Source organism: Onychostruthus taczanowskii, unplaced genomic scaffold, assembly GCF_017590055.1.
Source record: "Onychostruthus taczanowskii isolate IOZ18803 unplaced genomic scaffold, ASM1759005v1 scaffold97, whole genome shotgun sequence".
Classification (NCBI taxonomy): domain Eukaryota; kingdom Metazoa; phylum Chordata; class Aves; order Passeriformes; family Passeridae; genus Onychostruthus; species Onychostruthus taczanowskii.
Genome location: NW_024507768.1, coordinates 2,060,009 through 2,075,697, shown reverse-complemented (window position 1 = coordinate 2,075,697; position 15,689 = coordinate 2,060,009). Strand labels below are relative to the sequence as shown.

Below are 15,689 nucleotides of genomic sequence, written 5' to 3'. Positions count from 1 at the left end.
GTCTGCCCAGTGTTTTCCATGGTCTGCCCAGTGCTTTCTAGTTTTGGTGACAAGAAAACCGGACACTGGCTTGCTGGTGTGGTCGTGTGTGCAGTAGGACATGGGGTGGTGAGAGTTTGGCTGTGCCAAAAGAAATATTTGGTGCCTTCTGCTCATTCTCTGATTAAGTCTAGAGCATTTTCCAGACCAAATGGGTATTTCCTTGGTCCTCTGCCACCTCCCTCTCCACCCTCACTAACTGTGGCTGCCTCTGCAGGGAAGAACGTGCGGAGGTCGATCCAGGGCGTGGGGCAGATGATGTCCACCATGGTGCTGAGCAGGAAACAGTCCATCTTCAGCTCCCCCAGCCTCAGCGCTGGCTCTGTCCCGGAGCAAGTGGACAGAGGGAGGAGCATTGAGAACGAGAACATTGTGGTGATGGAGACCAAGCTGAAGATCCTGGAGATCTTGCAGGTTGGAGCCAAAGGAGTGGTGGGACCTGTGGGATGGGGGCGTGTAATGTGATTTTCTCAGGCAGGGGCACAGTTGGCGTGAAGAGGGCACTCAGTCACTTCTGGTTTCTCCTTCTCTGCTGCTTCCAGTTCATCCTGAACGTGCGGCTGGACTACAGGATCTCCTACCTGCTCTCCGTCTTCAAGAAGGAGTTTGTGGAGGTTTACCCCATGCAGGACAGCGCAGCTGATGGGACAGCTCCAGCCTTTGACTCCACAAGTAACTCTCCCACTTTGCTCCTGTTCACCCCCAGCTCAGCAAACCCCAGGGGCTGGGAGGACACAGGTGGCAGAGGTGACATCTCCAGCAGAAGTGACTTCTCCAGCAGCTGCTGCTGGCAGGGGGCGGGGAGGGATGGAGTCTGTGTTTTGGTGGGAACAGGATCAGGGAGCTGGGTTGGTTCCTGTGGGTTCCTGCCAAGACACAGGGCTGGCATTGTCCACCCTTGTCACTCCCTTCCTCTCCCTGCAGCTGCAGCCATGAACCTGGACCGGATCGGGGAGCACGCCGAGGCCATGTTTGGTGTGGGGTGAGTCCCTCCCCTCACAGTTCCCCTGGCCATAGGGCCCTTCCCCTTCTGTCCATCCTGTCCAAGCTGGGAGCTGCAGGTGATGAGCAGGATGAGGTTCTAAAGGCTCTAAAGCTGTCCCCATCAGCCCCTGAGCTCCATGTTAATGCCCAGCGCTTCCATCCCACTCCAGGAAATCGAGCAGCATGTTGGAAGTGGATGACGAGGGAGGGAGGATGTTCCTGAGAGTGCTGATCCACCTGACCATGCACGACTACCCCCCACTCATCTCTGGCTCCCTGCAGCTCCTCTTCAAACACTTCAGCCAGAGGCAGGAGGTCCTGCACACCTTCAAACAGGTGACACTGAGGGGACCTGGAGATCCCACACCTGGCTGTGGGTGGGGGACGTGGCGTGGATCCTGGCCCTTTCCTTGGGGGGGGAGATCTGGGAGTGGGATTTGTGCCCCAAACTGGAAACCCCTGGGAATGTCTCTGCAGGTCCAGCTCCTGATCTCAGCCCAGGATGTGGAGAACTACAAGGTGATCAAGTCAGAGCTGGACAAACTCCGCACGATGGTGGAGAAATCGGAGCTCTGGGTGGACAAGAAGGGCAGCACCAAAGGGGACAGCACAGGGGAGGGGAACAAGAAGGAGAAGAAGGAGGTGAGAGACCTGAGCACGACACTGGTATCCAGGGTGGGGAAGGAGTGGGAGGCAGGGGGGAAGCTCACCTTTAATCCAGCACCTGATGCCTCTCTATGGGCTCAAGGGGGAGGCTCCAGAGGGTCCTGTGGGGTGTGGCTGGCGGGGCACAGTGTGACCCCAGTGCTGTCGTGTCCCCTGCAGCATGGTGCCGACGAGGAGGTCATTGCTCCAGGAGAGAAGAGCAGTGAGAACTACCAGATAGTGAAGGGGGTGAGTGACATCAAACCCTGGTGCATTGGCAGGAAAGAAAGGGGCAAAATCCTGGCGGGATTTCCAAGTTCTGCTATGCTTCAGTAGAAACAAGTCCAAGCCTTGCTCCTGCCAGCTCAGCACAAGGAGAAGCTGTCACATCCTTGCACTGGGGGGACCAGAGGGGACTGGGTGGGTGACAGCTGTGAGGGCTGTGCATGGAGGATCCCTAAGGGAGGCTGAGATTTGTGAGCAAAGCAGGGAACACCAGGATTCCAGAGGGACCACCTGGAATGCAAACCAGCCCCAGTGCTGGTGGCCATCCTGAGTGGCTCCAGGCTCAGCCCCTGCCCACCGTGGTCCCTCTGTCCCCAGATCCTGGAGCGGCTCAACAAGATGTGCGGGGTGGGGGAGCAGGTGCGCAAGAAGCAGCAGCGCCTGCTGAAGAACATGGACGCCCACAAGGTGATGCTGGACCTGCTGCAGATCCCCTATGAGAAGGTGGGTGGACAGAAACCAGCTGGTCCTGAGTGCTCAGGGCAAAGGGGGCACACGGGGACCCCCCTGAGTGGACTCCTGCCACTCCCGTCCCTCTCAGCTCCTCGTGTTTCTCCTCTGTCCCCTCCTCAGGGGGATGCCAAGATGATGGAGATCCTCAAGTTCACCCACCAGTTCCTGCAGAAGTTTTGTGCTGGCAACCAGGAGAACCAGGCCCTGCTGCACAAACACCTCAACCTGTTCCTGACCCCGGGGGTAAGGAGAGGACACAGAGGGGCAGCAGCACAGGGAGGGAATTCAGCACCACTCCTGGGGCTCAGAGCATGAGATGGAAAAGCCAGGAGGAGACACCAGGCAGGGCAGGAGTTGGGGACAGTTCCTGCAGCCCCCTAACCTCACTCTGCCCCTTGTCCCCAGCTGCTGGAGGCAGAGACCATGCAGCACATCTTCCTCAACAACTACCAGCTGTGCTCGGAGATCAACGAGACGGTGCCGCAGCACTTCATCCACTGCGTGGCCACCCACGGCCGCCACGTCCAGTACCTCGACTTCCTGCACACCATCATCAAGGCCGAGGGCAAGTACGTCAAGAAGTGCCAGGACATGATCATGACTGAGGTGAGGACCTCTCCTGCGGGGCAGGAGTTGGGGGGGAAACAGGACAAGGCTCTTGGAACCTGCACCATTGACTTCTTCCTTGAGAAGAGCCTTCCAGCCATGCTGGATCCTCCCTGGAACCAGCCAGGCCCAGTGCTGGTGGCCATCGTGAGTGGCCATCAACCATCTCCAGGGGCTCAATGCAAGGTCCAAGAGTCAGTTTGGGAGTCCCATAATTTTTGATTGCACTGCAAATGCTTGGTTTTCTCTGTAGATACAAATCCCTGTCTCCCTCCTCAGCCACTGCTGCTCATCCCCACTGCACAGGGGACACCATTGGCCTTGGAGGCTTCTGACCTTCCTTTTTCAGAGTGGTGACCACTGAGCACTGAGCACTGACCCTTCCCTGCAGCTCACCAACGCTGGGGATGATGTGGTGGTTTTCTACAACGACAAGGCTTCGCTGGCCACCCTGCTGGAGATGATGACAGCAGCCAGGGATGGCGTGGAGGAGAACAGCCCCCTGATGTACCACATCTCCCTGGTGGACCTGCTGGCTGCCTGTGCCGAGGGCAAGAACGTCTACACCGAAATCAAGTGCACGTCCCTGCTGCCCCTGGAGGACGTGGTGCGGGTGGTGACACACGAGGACTGCATCACAGAGGTACGGGGTGGCAGCCAGGAGGACACTGGGGCTCTGCACTGGTTGTCCCCTGACGGTGTCCATGCCCATTTCCCCCTCCCTGACAGGTGAAGATGGCCTATGTGAACTTTGTCAACCACTGCTATGTGGACACGGAGGTGGAGATGAAGGAGATCTACACCAGCAACCACATCTGGACCCTCTTTGAGAACTTCACCCTGGACATGGCCCAGGTGCGTGGGGAGGGTTGGGTGGGATGGACACAACAGTGGTGCCTTGGATGGGGACAGGGTGGTGTCACCAAGGCTCCCTTGAAGCCTCCTGCAGGGCATGGATACACATGTGGAGCCCCATATAGCTGCCACATGTGGGGCTGGGGAGTGGTCAGGGCTCTCTGCCCTACCACAGGAGCTGTGTCACCGGCCACATCCCTCAGCTCAGTGTGGTCCCAGCAGCCTCTGGGCAGACACGAGCTGGCCCTGGTGCCTTCAGCATCCTCCCTGTCCTGACAGATGTGCAAGAAGAGAGAGAAGCGCCTGCCGGATGCCACGCTGGAGAAGTACGTGCTGACGGTGGTGCTGGACACCATCAACGCGTTCTTCAGCTCGCCCTTCTCGGAGAACAGCACCTCACTGCAGGTGACAAAGCTGGGCAGGGTGGCAGGGGGAGGACAGCGGCTCAGCCAGGCCCCCAAAACACGGTTTGGATGCGTGTGCTGACACTCCTGTCTCCTCCAGACCCACCAGACCATCGTGGTGCAGCTTCTCCAGTCCACCATGAGGCTGCTGGAGTGTCCGTGGCTGCAGCAGCAGCACAAGAGCTCGGTGGAGTCCTGCATCCGCACGCTGGCCATGGTCGGTAAGGAGCCACTGCCGTGCCCAGGGGACAGGGGACAGGGCCACCCTGGGCTGTCTCTGCACAGCAGCGAGCAGGACACTCTGTCCCTCCTGTGGGGGTGGCAGGACACCACGGTGAGGGGCTCCCAGCTGGGGATGGGGACATTCAGCTCCAGGATGTGCTTTTTTTTGAGCTTCAGCACACTCAAGGTAACATGGGGATAACCAGAGCCTGGGCTTGGCTGGGAGCTCCCTGGAGTGTCCCTGCCTGGACACAAAGCCAACACTGACAGTGGTTTTCCCTGGCCAGGACTTTGCCCTCGGCGTGCAGCTGCCTGACTCAGGCTGAGGGCTGTTAGCACTGAGTCACCGTGGAAAGGATTGCTGGTGGCTAGGCTCTGGGTGGGGATTTCCCTTTGGAATTCCAGGCAGGGTGCTTGCAGCCTCCCCACGCTGGGCTTTCCCAACCAAAAACTGGGGCTGGGGCCAGTTTCCATCCCGCATGGGGCTGTGGGTGTTGGGATGTGTGGGAACACTCCAGCCCATGCTGCCCTGGAGGGGTTTACTGGTGTACTTACCCCAAATCTCTGCTGCCAAATGAGGTGAACACTGGTGGAGGGGTGCCCAGACAGGGTGGTGGGACCCAGCTGGGTGGTGGCTGTGCCAACCCCATCCCCGTGTCCCGCAGCCAAGAGCCGCTCCATCGCTCTGCCCATGGACCTGGACGCCCATGTGAGCTCCTTGCTCAACAGCAGCTCCACCAGCACGGTGCAGAGGAACACCTCGAGCTACAAGGCAGCCACACGCACCTTCCCCCGCGTGTCCACCACCCCCAACCAGTGGGACTACAAGAACATCATCGAGAAGCTGCAGGTGCAGGGCAGGGCGTGGCGGGGCTCAGGTGGCAGGAGGGCGCTGGCATGGCAGGGTCACTCTCCCGTGTGTCCCCTGGCTCTGAAGGGGGGTGCTGTGGCTTGCAGGACATCATCAACGCCCTGGAGGATCGCCTGAAGCCGCTGGTGGAGGCTGAGCTGTCCGTGCTGGTGGATGTCCTGCACCGGCCGGAGCTGCTCTTCATGGAGGGCACGGAGGCGTTCCAGCGATGCGAGAGCGGGGGGTTCCTGTCCAAGTGAGGCTGGTTTGGGGCTGCCCTGGGGGTCCTGGGGGTGCTGGGAAGGGTTTGGGACCCTCATCCTGGGTGGGCTGTACATCCCTGTGTGCCTGGAGGGGCGGTGGGGGTGGTTCCCCCTGGGATCTCCAGGTCCCTCCCAGCTGTGTGACAATGGCTTTGCCGTGCCAGGCTGGTGCAGCACACCAAGGACCTCATGGAGACAGAGGAGAAGCTCTGCATCAAGGTGCTGAGGACGCTGCAGCAGATGCTGGTGAAGAGGAACAAGTATGGAGAGAGGGTGAGCACCATGATCTGTGTCCATCCAGCTGGCAGAGCCCACCCTGTGCACCAGAGGTGCTCAGCTGGTTCTGCCCTTGCCCCAGCTGTGGCATGGGGACACTGGTGACATTTGTTTGCCTTGGCAGGGCAACCTGCTGCGGAAAATGCTCATGAACAATTACCTGCAGAACAAAAGGTCCAGCTCCAAGGGGGAGATGGGGGATGCTGCTGGGGGAGGTGAGTGCCCCTCTCCTGCCCCTTCCCCTCAAATTCCCAGCTCCCAAACAGCGATGGGATCAGGTCTGTGGCTGGTTGCCGTGTCCCCAACTCCATGGGAGCAGAGGGTTTGGGGAGGTGAAGGGATGGCACCAAGATGCCCTGGCAGTGGTGGAGCTGTGCTGGCTCTGTGCTGCCACAGCATCACGTCCCTCCTGTCCTCTCACGCAGGCCAGGACCAGGACTGGTCGGCCATCGCCGCTGTCCAGTGCCGGCTGGACCGTGAAGGGGCCACCAAGCTGGTGGCTGACCTCATCATGAACACCAAGAACGAGAAGATCTTCCAGGAGAGCATCCTGCTGGCCATCCGCCTGCTGGATGGAGGCAACACCGAGATCCAGGTGCTGAGGGGGGTTGGGCAGCCAGGGGTTGATGTGGGCAGTGTGAGGGTCCAGTGCTCGGCCCAAGGCAGTGGATTTGGCCAAAACACTTCTTGTTTGTGCTGAAATCTGATGATTCGAGTTTCCCAGCTCCATGGCTGGAGGAAAGGCTGGAGCCTGTGGGAAGAGCAGGTGATTCCAGGTTGTTTCTGGAGTTCTGCTGATGCCCTCTACTGGGAATTCCTAAAATGGCTCAGGGCTGCAGCGCTGGTGGGGGACCTCCAGGATTATCCCAAACCCTTTGTCACAGGGAAGCTGAAAAATGGTGTGTGCAAAACCCAGTGGGGCTCCAGCAAAAAAACAGGTTATCCTGGGTGACACCTGGAGTGCTGAGGCTGCTGCCCAAGGGACAGGCAGGGACACTTTGGACCCCGTAGTGGGGACCTGAACGTGTGTCCTTTCACCAGAAATCCTTTTACAACCTCATGACGAGCGACAAGAAGTCCGAGAAGTTCTTCAAGGTCCTGCACGACCGGATGAAGAAGGCGCAGCAGGAGACCAAGTCCACGGTGTCGGTGAACATGAGTGACATCGGGAACAAGCCCCGCGAGGACAAGGACGAGCCAGACCCTGGCACCAAAGGTACGGGGCAGTGTCCCCTCGTCCCCTCAGGAAGGCCAGCTTGGTGACAGCCTGAGCTGAGGAGGGGACAATTCCCTCCAGGACGAGGAGACACCTTCCTGATGCCCGGCACCCCCACGCGGTACCCGATGGCCGTGGGGTTCCGGAAGGGCCACGACCCCGGGGAGCAGGGCCAGAACAACGAGATGGGGGTGACGGTGCTGATCATGGAGCCCATCCTGCGCTTCCTGCAGCTGCTCTGCGAGAACCACAACCGCGACCTGCAGGTTGGTGCTGGGGCTCTGGGGTTGTGAGGGTCAGCTCTGGGTTTGGGCTGGGGGAAGGTTGGGATCTGCCCCAGTTTGGCCCCAAAATGCTGTGGCATCCTGCAGCTCTGTGCCTCAGTTTCCACGTGTGCAGTGCAACATCCAGCTTGGGGTTGTGGCAGGAGTTCATGGCAGGAGTGGGTGTGGGACAGAGGTTTGAGGTTACAGGGGCAGTCCCAGCCCAAATGTCCCTCAGACTGCAGCTGGAGGGGTGTGGAGAGAGAGGGATCGGGACCCCATGGCTGGGCTCTGCTCCACAGAACTTCCTGCGGTGCCAGAACAACAAAACCAACTACAACCTGGTGTGTGAGACGCTGCAGTTCCTGGACATCATGTGTGGCAGCACCACGGGCGGGCTGGGGCTGCTGGGCCTCTACATCAACGAGTACAACGTGGCTCTGATCACCCAGACCCTGGAGACCCTGACCGAGTACTGCCAGGGGCCCTGCCACGAGAACCAGGTCCGGGGGTCATTCCCCAAACCTCATCACAGACCAGGGGAGCTTTTGGGGGCGATGTGGGGGAAGAAGGGAGAGGTTTTGGGTTCAGGAGAACGTGGGCAGCAGAGGTCACAGGGCTCCTGCACAGGTCACCAGCTGCTGCTTGGCTGCAAAATGGGGCGATGCAGATGGGGGATAAATAATTCAGTGCTGTGAAAAGGGCCCTTTGCAGGGAGAGGAGAGGTTTGGGGGCCCAGGGCTGCAGGCAGGGCAGTGTTTCAGTCCAGGAGCTGGGAGGACTGGCAGGATCTGTGGGATAACACACTGCCCGACTCCCCCAGAGCTGCATCGTGACCCACGAGTCCAACGGGATCGACATCATCACAGCCCTGATCCTAAACGACATCAGCCCCCTCTGCAAGTACCGGATGGACCTGGTCCTGCAGCTGAAGGTGCACAGAGGGCTGGCCTGGGGTGGTGGGGACGTGTCCGTGTGTCACTGCGTGTGTCACTGCGTGCGTCACTGCGTGTGTCACTGCAAAGATTCACTGGCAGGGTCACGGGGTGTGCTCTGGGGTGACATTGTCACTGTAGAGGGGACCCTGCCTGTGTCAGAGCCTGGGGGGTGGGAGCAGATGGGCTCGGTGGGGCAGGGCTGGGGCATCTCCACCACGCTCAGATGCCCCTGGCACAACGGAGTTGGTGGGGGCACAGGATAATTCTGCCCACCCCCAAGCCCTGGGCAGTGGCAGGGCACAGCTCCCCTCACCAAGGGCTTCTCCTCACCAGGACAATGCCTCCAAGCTCCTCCTGGCCCTGATGGAGAGCAGGCATGACAGCGAAAACGCCGAGCGGATCCTCATCAGCCTCCGCCCCCAGGAACTGGTGAGGGAACTGGGAATGTCCCACTGAGCCCCCAGCCCACAGCTGGACATCCTCTGCCCTGGGTTGTGCTGCAGTTTCTGCCTCCCCTGCCCAAATCCTGGCTGGAGAAGGAAGCAGAGGAGGAGCTCAGTGTCCCTGTGCCCCCTTGCAGGTGGATGTGATTAAGAAGGCCTACCTGCAGGAGGAGGAGTGTGAGAACGCCGAGGTTTCCCCCCGGGAAGTTGGACACAACATTTATATCCTGGCACTGCAGGTAGGGAGCTGTAAAAGCATCCTGCCAGGCTGTTCTCACAGGTTGTACTTTTCCCTCCATAATTATGCACATTTTCCTCCGGGCAGATTGGCCTCCCTGGGGAGCCAAATGTGCTTTTGGCCATGGCTTGCTGGCCATCCTGCACGCCCCGTGCCCCATGTCCCCCTCCCGTGTGTGCTGGTGGCTGCCTGCCATCCTGTGCTCACTGTCACCACCCCTGTCCCCCTCCCAGCTCTCCCGACACAACAAGTCTCTGCAGCAGCTCCTGAAGCCGGTGAAGCGAATCCAGGAGGAGGAGGAGGAGGGAATCTCATCCATGGTATGGAGAGGCACAGCCCCCACAAGCCGCCCCGATCCAAAATCTTGCAGAGCTCACCTGGGCTTTGTTGTTCAGGATTTGATGGATTTTGATGTTCCCCAGGGGGTTAAAAAGGGAGAGATACTAAATGCCCTTTTAGCCAGAGGTAGAAGCCCAAAAGTGTGTGTGCCCTGCTGTGGGGTGACACAGGCTGGTGGCCCTGGGGGGGTCCTGCCCTTTCCCACTTCCCCCCTTCTCTTCGGAAGGGAAGGGCCGAGTCCTTTACTGCTGTTCCTTGCCCAGGTACCTCAGATCCCGACAAGATTCAGCAGGAATGTGATTTCCCCGGGGGTTTTGTGAGCACTGGTTTGTAATTTGTGGATTAGCAGCACTTGGATGTAATTATTGCAGGGAATCGATTGTCTGTCACCGCGGGGAGCACTCGCACCTCTCACGGAAGCCTTAATTCATTTGCTTTTCCCTGAAAACCTCATCAGCTGTGGGAGATGTTGAGGCACGTTGTGGGAACAGTCGGATCCAGCTTCTGGCTGGATCCTCATCCTCTCCCTTTCCCTCTCCCCATCCAGCTCAGCCTTAACAACAAGCAGCTGTCGCAGATGCTGAAGTCCACAGCTCCAGTGCAGGAGGAAGAGGAGGATCCACTGGCTTACTACGAGAAGCACACGTCCCAAATCGAGGCAAGACCTCCTGGCTGTTGGCTTTCCAGCCTGCCCCTGGCCCATGAATCCCACCCGGCTCCAGATGCCTCATGTCTGATTATTTTGCACCAGGAGCTGCCCCCTCTTCCCACCCCCATGCTTGCAGGAGCATTAGCTCCAGGAACTGAGGGATGAGCAGCCCCCTGGACCCTGCCCTTCTCTCCCAGCAGCAGTGGGATGCAGCTGATCCAGCAGCCTCATCCTTGCCATGGATCTCCCATTCCCACCCTCCCACTTACCCCAGCCAGGGCTGCCTGTGCTCAGAGCACTTTGGAAGCTTTTAAATGAGGGGCTGACAATATTTGGACCCTGTGGAGCAGGAAGGAGGAGGGGAAGGCACAGCTGGATGTGGGAAGGAGTTAAAAAACCACAGCAGGGCAGGATCTGAGGGCTCTGCATCCTGCAGATCGTGCGGCTGGACCGGAGCATGGAGCAGATCATCTTCCCTGTGCCTGGGATCTGTGAGTTCCTCACCAAGGAGACCAAGTACAGGCTCTTCACCACCACGGAGCAGGACGAGCAGGGCAGCAAAGTCAGCGACTTCTTCGACCAGTCCTCCTTCCTGCACAACGAGATGGAGTGGCAGAAGAAGCTGCGCAGTAAGAGCAAGGCAGAGCCTCCCCTGGGCTGCCCTGCTGGGAATCTGGGGACATTCCCACAGGGAAAGGGCTGCACACCTGGGAATGGCATGGCTGAGCTGCCCGAGCTCTGCAGAGCACCACACACCTGGCAGAGAGCAGGGAGCGAGGGTTAAAATCCCAGCCATGGGGCTCCTCTGTGCTCTCAGGGCAGTTTCTCCACAGCCTGAGGGGCACCTTGCTCACATTCCCTGGGATTCCAGCTGAGGTGTTTCCTCTGGAAAGCCCTTTCAGTTGCCTTCCCCTAAGCCAAGGTCTTGTAGCTGCAGATGGGAAATAAAACCTGTTTCTCTGCACCCTGCAGATCTGCTCAGTGGCTTCCAGAGTGGAAATCCTGGCTGTAAATCCTGGGAACTGAGTAGAGGGTCACACTACGGATACTGGGATGCAGCTGAGGAGTAGCATAGGATCTGTGAGGGAGGACAGAGCCATCCTGATTCCAGGGTCTCAGAGCAGGTTTCCAGAGGGCTGGGAGACCAAGGAATGTGAGCAGAGCCACTTAGAAGGTGCACTCCTAACAGATGAGCAAGAATGCTTTCAAAACACAATGGTTTGGAGGTCGGAGGCTGGGTTGGTCTGGGGGCAGCAGCTGCAGAGCCCACAGGGGTCTGGGATGGCACAGAGGCTCTGGGATGACACAGGGGCTCCAGGAGGACCCAGGGGCTCCAGGAGGGCACAGGGGCTCCAGGAGGACCTGGTTGGCACGAGGCTGGCTGAGGTTTGTGTGTTGCCTCCTCTCCCCCCAGGCATGCCGCTGATGTACTGGTTCTCCCGCAGAATGACGCTCTGGGGAAGCATTTCCTTCAACCTGGCTGTCTTCATCAACATCATCATTGCTTTCTTCTACCCCTATGTGGAAGCCACTTCCATGGGTAAGTGCCCAGGCACCTGCTGCTCCTTGGGGTGGAAGGAGCAGGTCCTTGGGCTGGATAAAGGCAGATCCTTGAGCTCCTACAACCCCAGGGTCTTTCTGCTGGAGAAAGGATTAATCAGGATTTCAGTTTCCAGCCCTCCCACCCTTTCCTTCTCAGGGAAACCTCTCTTCTCCTGGGCTGCCCTTCCCCTGTTTGTACAATGTGGGAAGCAGTGATGGGATACACTCCTGTTGTCAGGCAAAGCTTCCATCACCTACAGTGGTTCTGAGCTCTTGGATAAAAGACGTTAGGCAATGTATCAGCAAAAGCCATCTGAACCAACACAAACCCTGCAGTGCAGCATCACCATTTCTGATGAAGAGCTCATTAGTGTGGCTGGACAGCCTGGCAGCAGCAGTGCCCCTGCCTTTAGCATCCATGTGTTCCTCTTGCCAGGAGTGCTGGATTCCCCACTGATCTCCCTGCTCTTCTGGATCCTGATCTGTTTCTCCATCATGGCCCTGTTCACCAAGCGCTACGGGGTGAGGCCGCTGCTGGTGGCCCTGATCCTGCGCTCCATCTACTACCTGGGCATCGGGCTCACCCTCAACATCCTGGGGGCTCTCAATGTGAGTTCTCCACCTGCCGGGGGATCAGCGAGCTGTCCCGTGTTCCCAGAGCACAGCAAACCCCACTCCCTCCCGTTTCTGGCTGTCCCCAGCTGACCAACAAGATCGTGTTCGTGGTGAGCTTCGTGGGCAACCGAGGCACCTTCATCCGTGGCTACAAGGCCATGATCATGGATGTGGAATTCCTGTACCATGTGGGCTACATCGTGACCAGTGTCCTGGGGCTCTTCGTGCACGAGCTCTTCTACAGCATCCTGGTATGATAAATTCAGGTGCCTGGGGGCACAGGCAGCCTGGCTGCTGCTTTAGGAGCTTTAGGAGTCCTGTGACACCTCCCAGGGGCTGATTGATAGCGGAGAGAACAATTCCCTGTGCTCTAATCTTTGCATGGGCTGAGCTTTCTGCCTCCTGACAGTATCTATTGCTGTCTCTTTCTTGGTCCTGGGCTGTATCTCTTCTTCTAATCTGCTGTGTGCTTTATCTGGGTCAGCTGGGAGGCAACGTGAGCTGGTGAGGGCAGAGCCAGGGTACATGTGGCCTATTCTTGGCTCTCCTGCTGTGTATAAGTCACTCCATTCTTCCCTGCTTCCCTTCAGTAAGCTGGGAAACTTAAAGGCTTTGTGAGAAAAGTTAGTCAAGGTCTGCTGAGCGATCCAAGATCTCAGGATAAAAGGGGATATAGATAGGCCAGGCATTATCAGGAGAAGCACCCCGCAGCATTTCTTTGCTCCTGGGTCCTTTCAGCTGTTTGACTTGATCTACCGTGAGGAGACCTTGTTTAATGTCATCAAAAGCGTGACGCGGAACGGGCGCTCCATCCTGCTGACAGCCCTGCTGGCCCTCATCCTCGTCTACCTCTTCTCCATCGTGGGCTTCCTGTTCCTGAAGGATGACTTCATCCTCGAGGTGGACCGGCTGCCGGACAGCAAAGCCAAAGGTTGGGCAGTGCTCGGGGTCGTGGGACACTGTGGGACACTCCACACACATCTCAGGGTGTGCTGTGTGGGTTTTTGCACTGGGAGCACTGGTTTTGGGGTCACAGAGAGGACAGCTCTGTGCTCACGCTGCACAGAGCAGGGTTTGGGGCTAGTGGTGGCAGAGAAGGGGGCACAGAGCTACTAATGAAGGATCAGCTCTGCAAGGTCTCAACTCTGAGAAAAAGCTTCAGGGCCCAGAAAAAGTAGGAGGATATGAGGCAAGTTTTACCCAGGAAGGTTGGCATCTTCCTGGGAGCCCATGGCAGTGGTTTGCTGGGGAGAGGTGCTGCTCTCACAGTGCTGGGGTCTCTTCCTTGCAGATGATCCCTTGGGGATGCAAAAGAATGTGGAGACCTTTGTGGAGTCGTGCAGCAGTGACAAAATCAGCTGCTCTGCTGCACCCACTGCCTTGGAAGGTAAGAGAGCCCTGTGGAAATGCCAGCTGTGTGTGGCAGTGTGGATTTGCCAGCCAGCTGAGGAAAATCCCAGCTTTTCCAAGGTAGAAACTCAATCTGCTTCCTGGGACGTATTGGGCAAGAGGCCTGTGAATTTTGCACTGACCCTGGCATAAAAAATGTTGGGGTGGATTGATTTAATCAGCAAGGAGGTGGGAGCTGCAGCAGCATTTGGCTGCTGGAGGAGCTGCTGGCTGGGACATCACAACAGGCAGCTGCTGCTGTGTCACTGCCACTGCAGCTGGAACCATGCCACTGCCAGGGTCTGGTGTTCTGCCTGTGCTCTGAGTCCTTGCCCTGCTCTCCTCCCCAGAAGCTGACCCAGAGCAGTGGGAACGTGCCTGTGACACGCTGCTCATGTGCATCGTCACCGTCCTCAACCACGGCCTGCGCAACGGCGGCGGCGTGGGGGACATCCTGAGGAAACCCTCCAAGGATGTGAGTGGGGACAGCACCTGGGACTTCCTTCTTCTGCCAAACCCTGCTGCAATCACTGCTGGCCCCTCTCCCTGGGAGCTGCAACATATCCAGCTCCATCTCTCACGTTCTCCTCCTCCCCTGGTGCCTCAGCCACAGCTGTGTCACAGGGCTGGCTGGAGCAGAGCTGTGCAAGACATCCAATTCTCCCTCTCATCCATTACAGGAGTCCCTGTTCCCTGCTCGGGTTGTCTACGACCTCCTCTTCTTCTTCATTGTCATTATCATTGTCCTCAACCTCATCTTTGGGGTCATTATTGACACCTTTGCTGATCTGAGGAGCGAGAAACAGAAGAAGGAAGAGATCCTGAAGACCACCTGTTTTATTTGTGGTGAGCACTGGGAATGCAGGAATTGCCACGTTGGGGGAAGGAAAAGAATTTCAGCTGGATTCTGGTTTTTATTTATCACTGCAAAACTTGAATCTGTTCATTGAGGGGTCACTGCACTGGGAGGGGTTCAAACAAGGACACAGCTGGAGGGAAATTCTCGGAGTTCTTCCTCACCCTGCTAATGAGGTGTTAAACTAAAACACATTGTGGGATTCTTGTCGCTGTGCATCTCACTGCTGAGACCTTCCCTTGGCCAGTGGGGGAAAAAAGCAGCATATCACTGGAGAAATATAATAGAGAAAATGCTCTGGAATCCTTTCAGTCAGCAATAGGCATTAAAAAAAAAAAAAAAAAAAAAAAAAAAAAAAAAAAACAAAAAAACAGCAAATCTCTCTGCTTTTTTCCTCTAAAGATCTTCTGGGTTTATTTTACTGGGCAGAGGCAGAGCCAACAGGACATGGGAAGAAATTGTTCCCTGTGAGGGTGGTGGGGCCCTGGCACAGGGTGCCCAGAGAAGCTGTGGCTGCCTCATCCCTGGAAGTGTTGAAGGCCAGGTTGGACAGGGCTTGGAGCAACCTGGGGTAGAGGAAGAGGGTGGAAGATCCCTTCCAGCCCAAACCATTCCATGATTCTCTGATTCTGTGATTTTAAACAGAAGTCTCCTGAACCCCCAGCTGGGTTGTTGCCCCCTGGTTTGGATGTTTATGTGCTAAATGCCAACTAATTATTAAAAGCACTTAAATGTCATCTTTGGAAGGGGATGCACTGGGCTGAATTTCCTTCCATGTGTTTGCTCCTCATTCACCTCCTCCCTTCTCCATCTCTTCCCTGTCCTCCTCCACCCTTCCCTGCCTTTCCCAGGGCTGGAAAGGGACAAGTTTGACAACAAGACCGTGTCCTTTGAGGAGCACATCAAATATGAGCACAACATGTGGAACTACCTGTACTTCATCGTGCTGGTGAGGGTGAAGAACAAGACTGACTACACCGGCCCCGAGAGCTACGTGGCACAGATGATCAAGGTACAGGTGCCCTCAGGGCAGCTCCTTGGCTATCCCAACCTGCCTGCCCCGGGAACAAGGGGCTGGCCAAGGAAAAACAGCTCTGGGAAGTCCTTTTGGAAAATACTGGCTAATGGTGCAGTGCCTGAGTTGGTTCTTTGCTGGTTTTTTCCACATGGTCTGTTTGAGGGTTTGTCCCGTGGGTTGAAGGGTTGAACCAAGCAGGGAGTGGGGTTTCAGTGGGGTTTCTAGGCAAGGGAGGGAAAGGAAAGCAAGGAAAGAAAAACTTCTGCACTTGAGCCCATGAACCAACCTAGAAAGGCCCCAT

The 15,689-nt window shown here is 57.4% G+C and overlaps 1 protein-coding gene across 1 annotated transcript in view; it reads left to right on the top strand.

Annotated features, from left to right (window-relative positions):
• The window catches only part of ITPR3 (inositol 1,4,5-trisphosphate receptor type 3), a 39,205-nt gene that overhangs the window by 20,354 nt on the left and 3,162 nt on the right, over positions 1–15,689 (top strand). Inside the window, exons 22-56 of the mRNA XM_041426999.1 lie at positions 257–453; positions 582–711; positions 964–1,021; positions 1,194–1,359; positions 1,501–1,665; positions 1,849–1,917; positions 2,272–2,397; positions 2,527–2,649; positions 2,812–3,012; positions 3,404–3,655; positions 3,742–3,867; positions 4,147–4,272; positions 4,372–4,492; positions 5,159–5,343; positions 5,451–5,599; positions 5,771–5,879; positions 6,007–6,097; positions 6,308–6,477; positions 6,924–7,098; positions 7,180–7,364; positions 7,664–7,864; positions 8,185–8,295; positions 8,633–8,728; positions 8,880–8,981; positions 9,214–9,300; positions 9,867–9,977; positions 10,405–10,597; positions 11,383–11,508; positions 11,947–12,119; positions 12,212–12,376; positions 12,864–13,056; positions 13,417–13,512; positions 13,865–13,989; positions 14,195–14,360; positions 15,222–15,382. Coding sequence (XP_041282933.1) covers positions 257–453; positions 582–711; positions 964–1,021; positions 1,194–1,359; positions 1,501–1,665; positions 1,849–1,917; positions 2,272–2,397; positions 2,527–2,649; positions 2,812–3,012; positions 3,404–3,655; positions 3,742–3,867; positions 4,147–4,272; positions 4,372–4,492; positions 5,159–5,343; positions 5,451–5,599; positions 5,771–5,879; positions 6,007–6,097; positions 6,308–6,477; positions 6,924–7,098; positions 7,180–7,364; positions 7,664–7,864; positions 8,185–8,295; positions 8,633–8,728; positions 8,880–8,981; positions 9,214–9,300; positions 9,867–9,977; positions 10,405–10,597; positions 11,383–11,508; positions 11,947–12,119; positions 12,212–12,376; positions 12,864–13,056; positions 13,417–13,512; positions 13,865–13,989; positions 14,195–14,360; positions 15,222–15,382 — 5,030 coding nt within the window. The remainder of the gene's footprint in view (positions 1–256; positions 454–581; positions 712–963; positions 1,022–1,193; positions 1,360–1,500; positions 1,666–1,848; positions 1,918–2,271; positions 2,398–2,526; positions 2,650–2,811; positions 3,013–3,403; positions 3,656–3,741; positions 3,868–4,146; positions 4,273–4,371; positions 4,493–5,158; positions 5,344–5,450; positions 5,600–5,770; positions 5,880–6,006; positions 6,098–6,307; positions 6,478–6,923; positions 7,099–7,179; positions 7,365–7,663; positions 7,865–8,184; positions 8,296–8,632; positions 8,729–8,879; positions 8,982–9,213; positions 9,301–9,866; positions 9,978–10,404; positions 10,598–11,382; positions 11,509–11,946; positions 12,120–12,211; positions 12,377–12,863; positions 13,057–13,416; positions 13,513–13,864; positions 13,990–14,194; positions 14,361–15,221; positions 15,383–15,689) is intronic.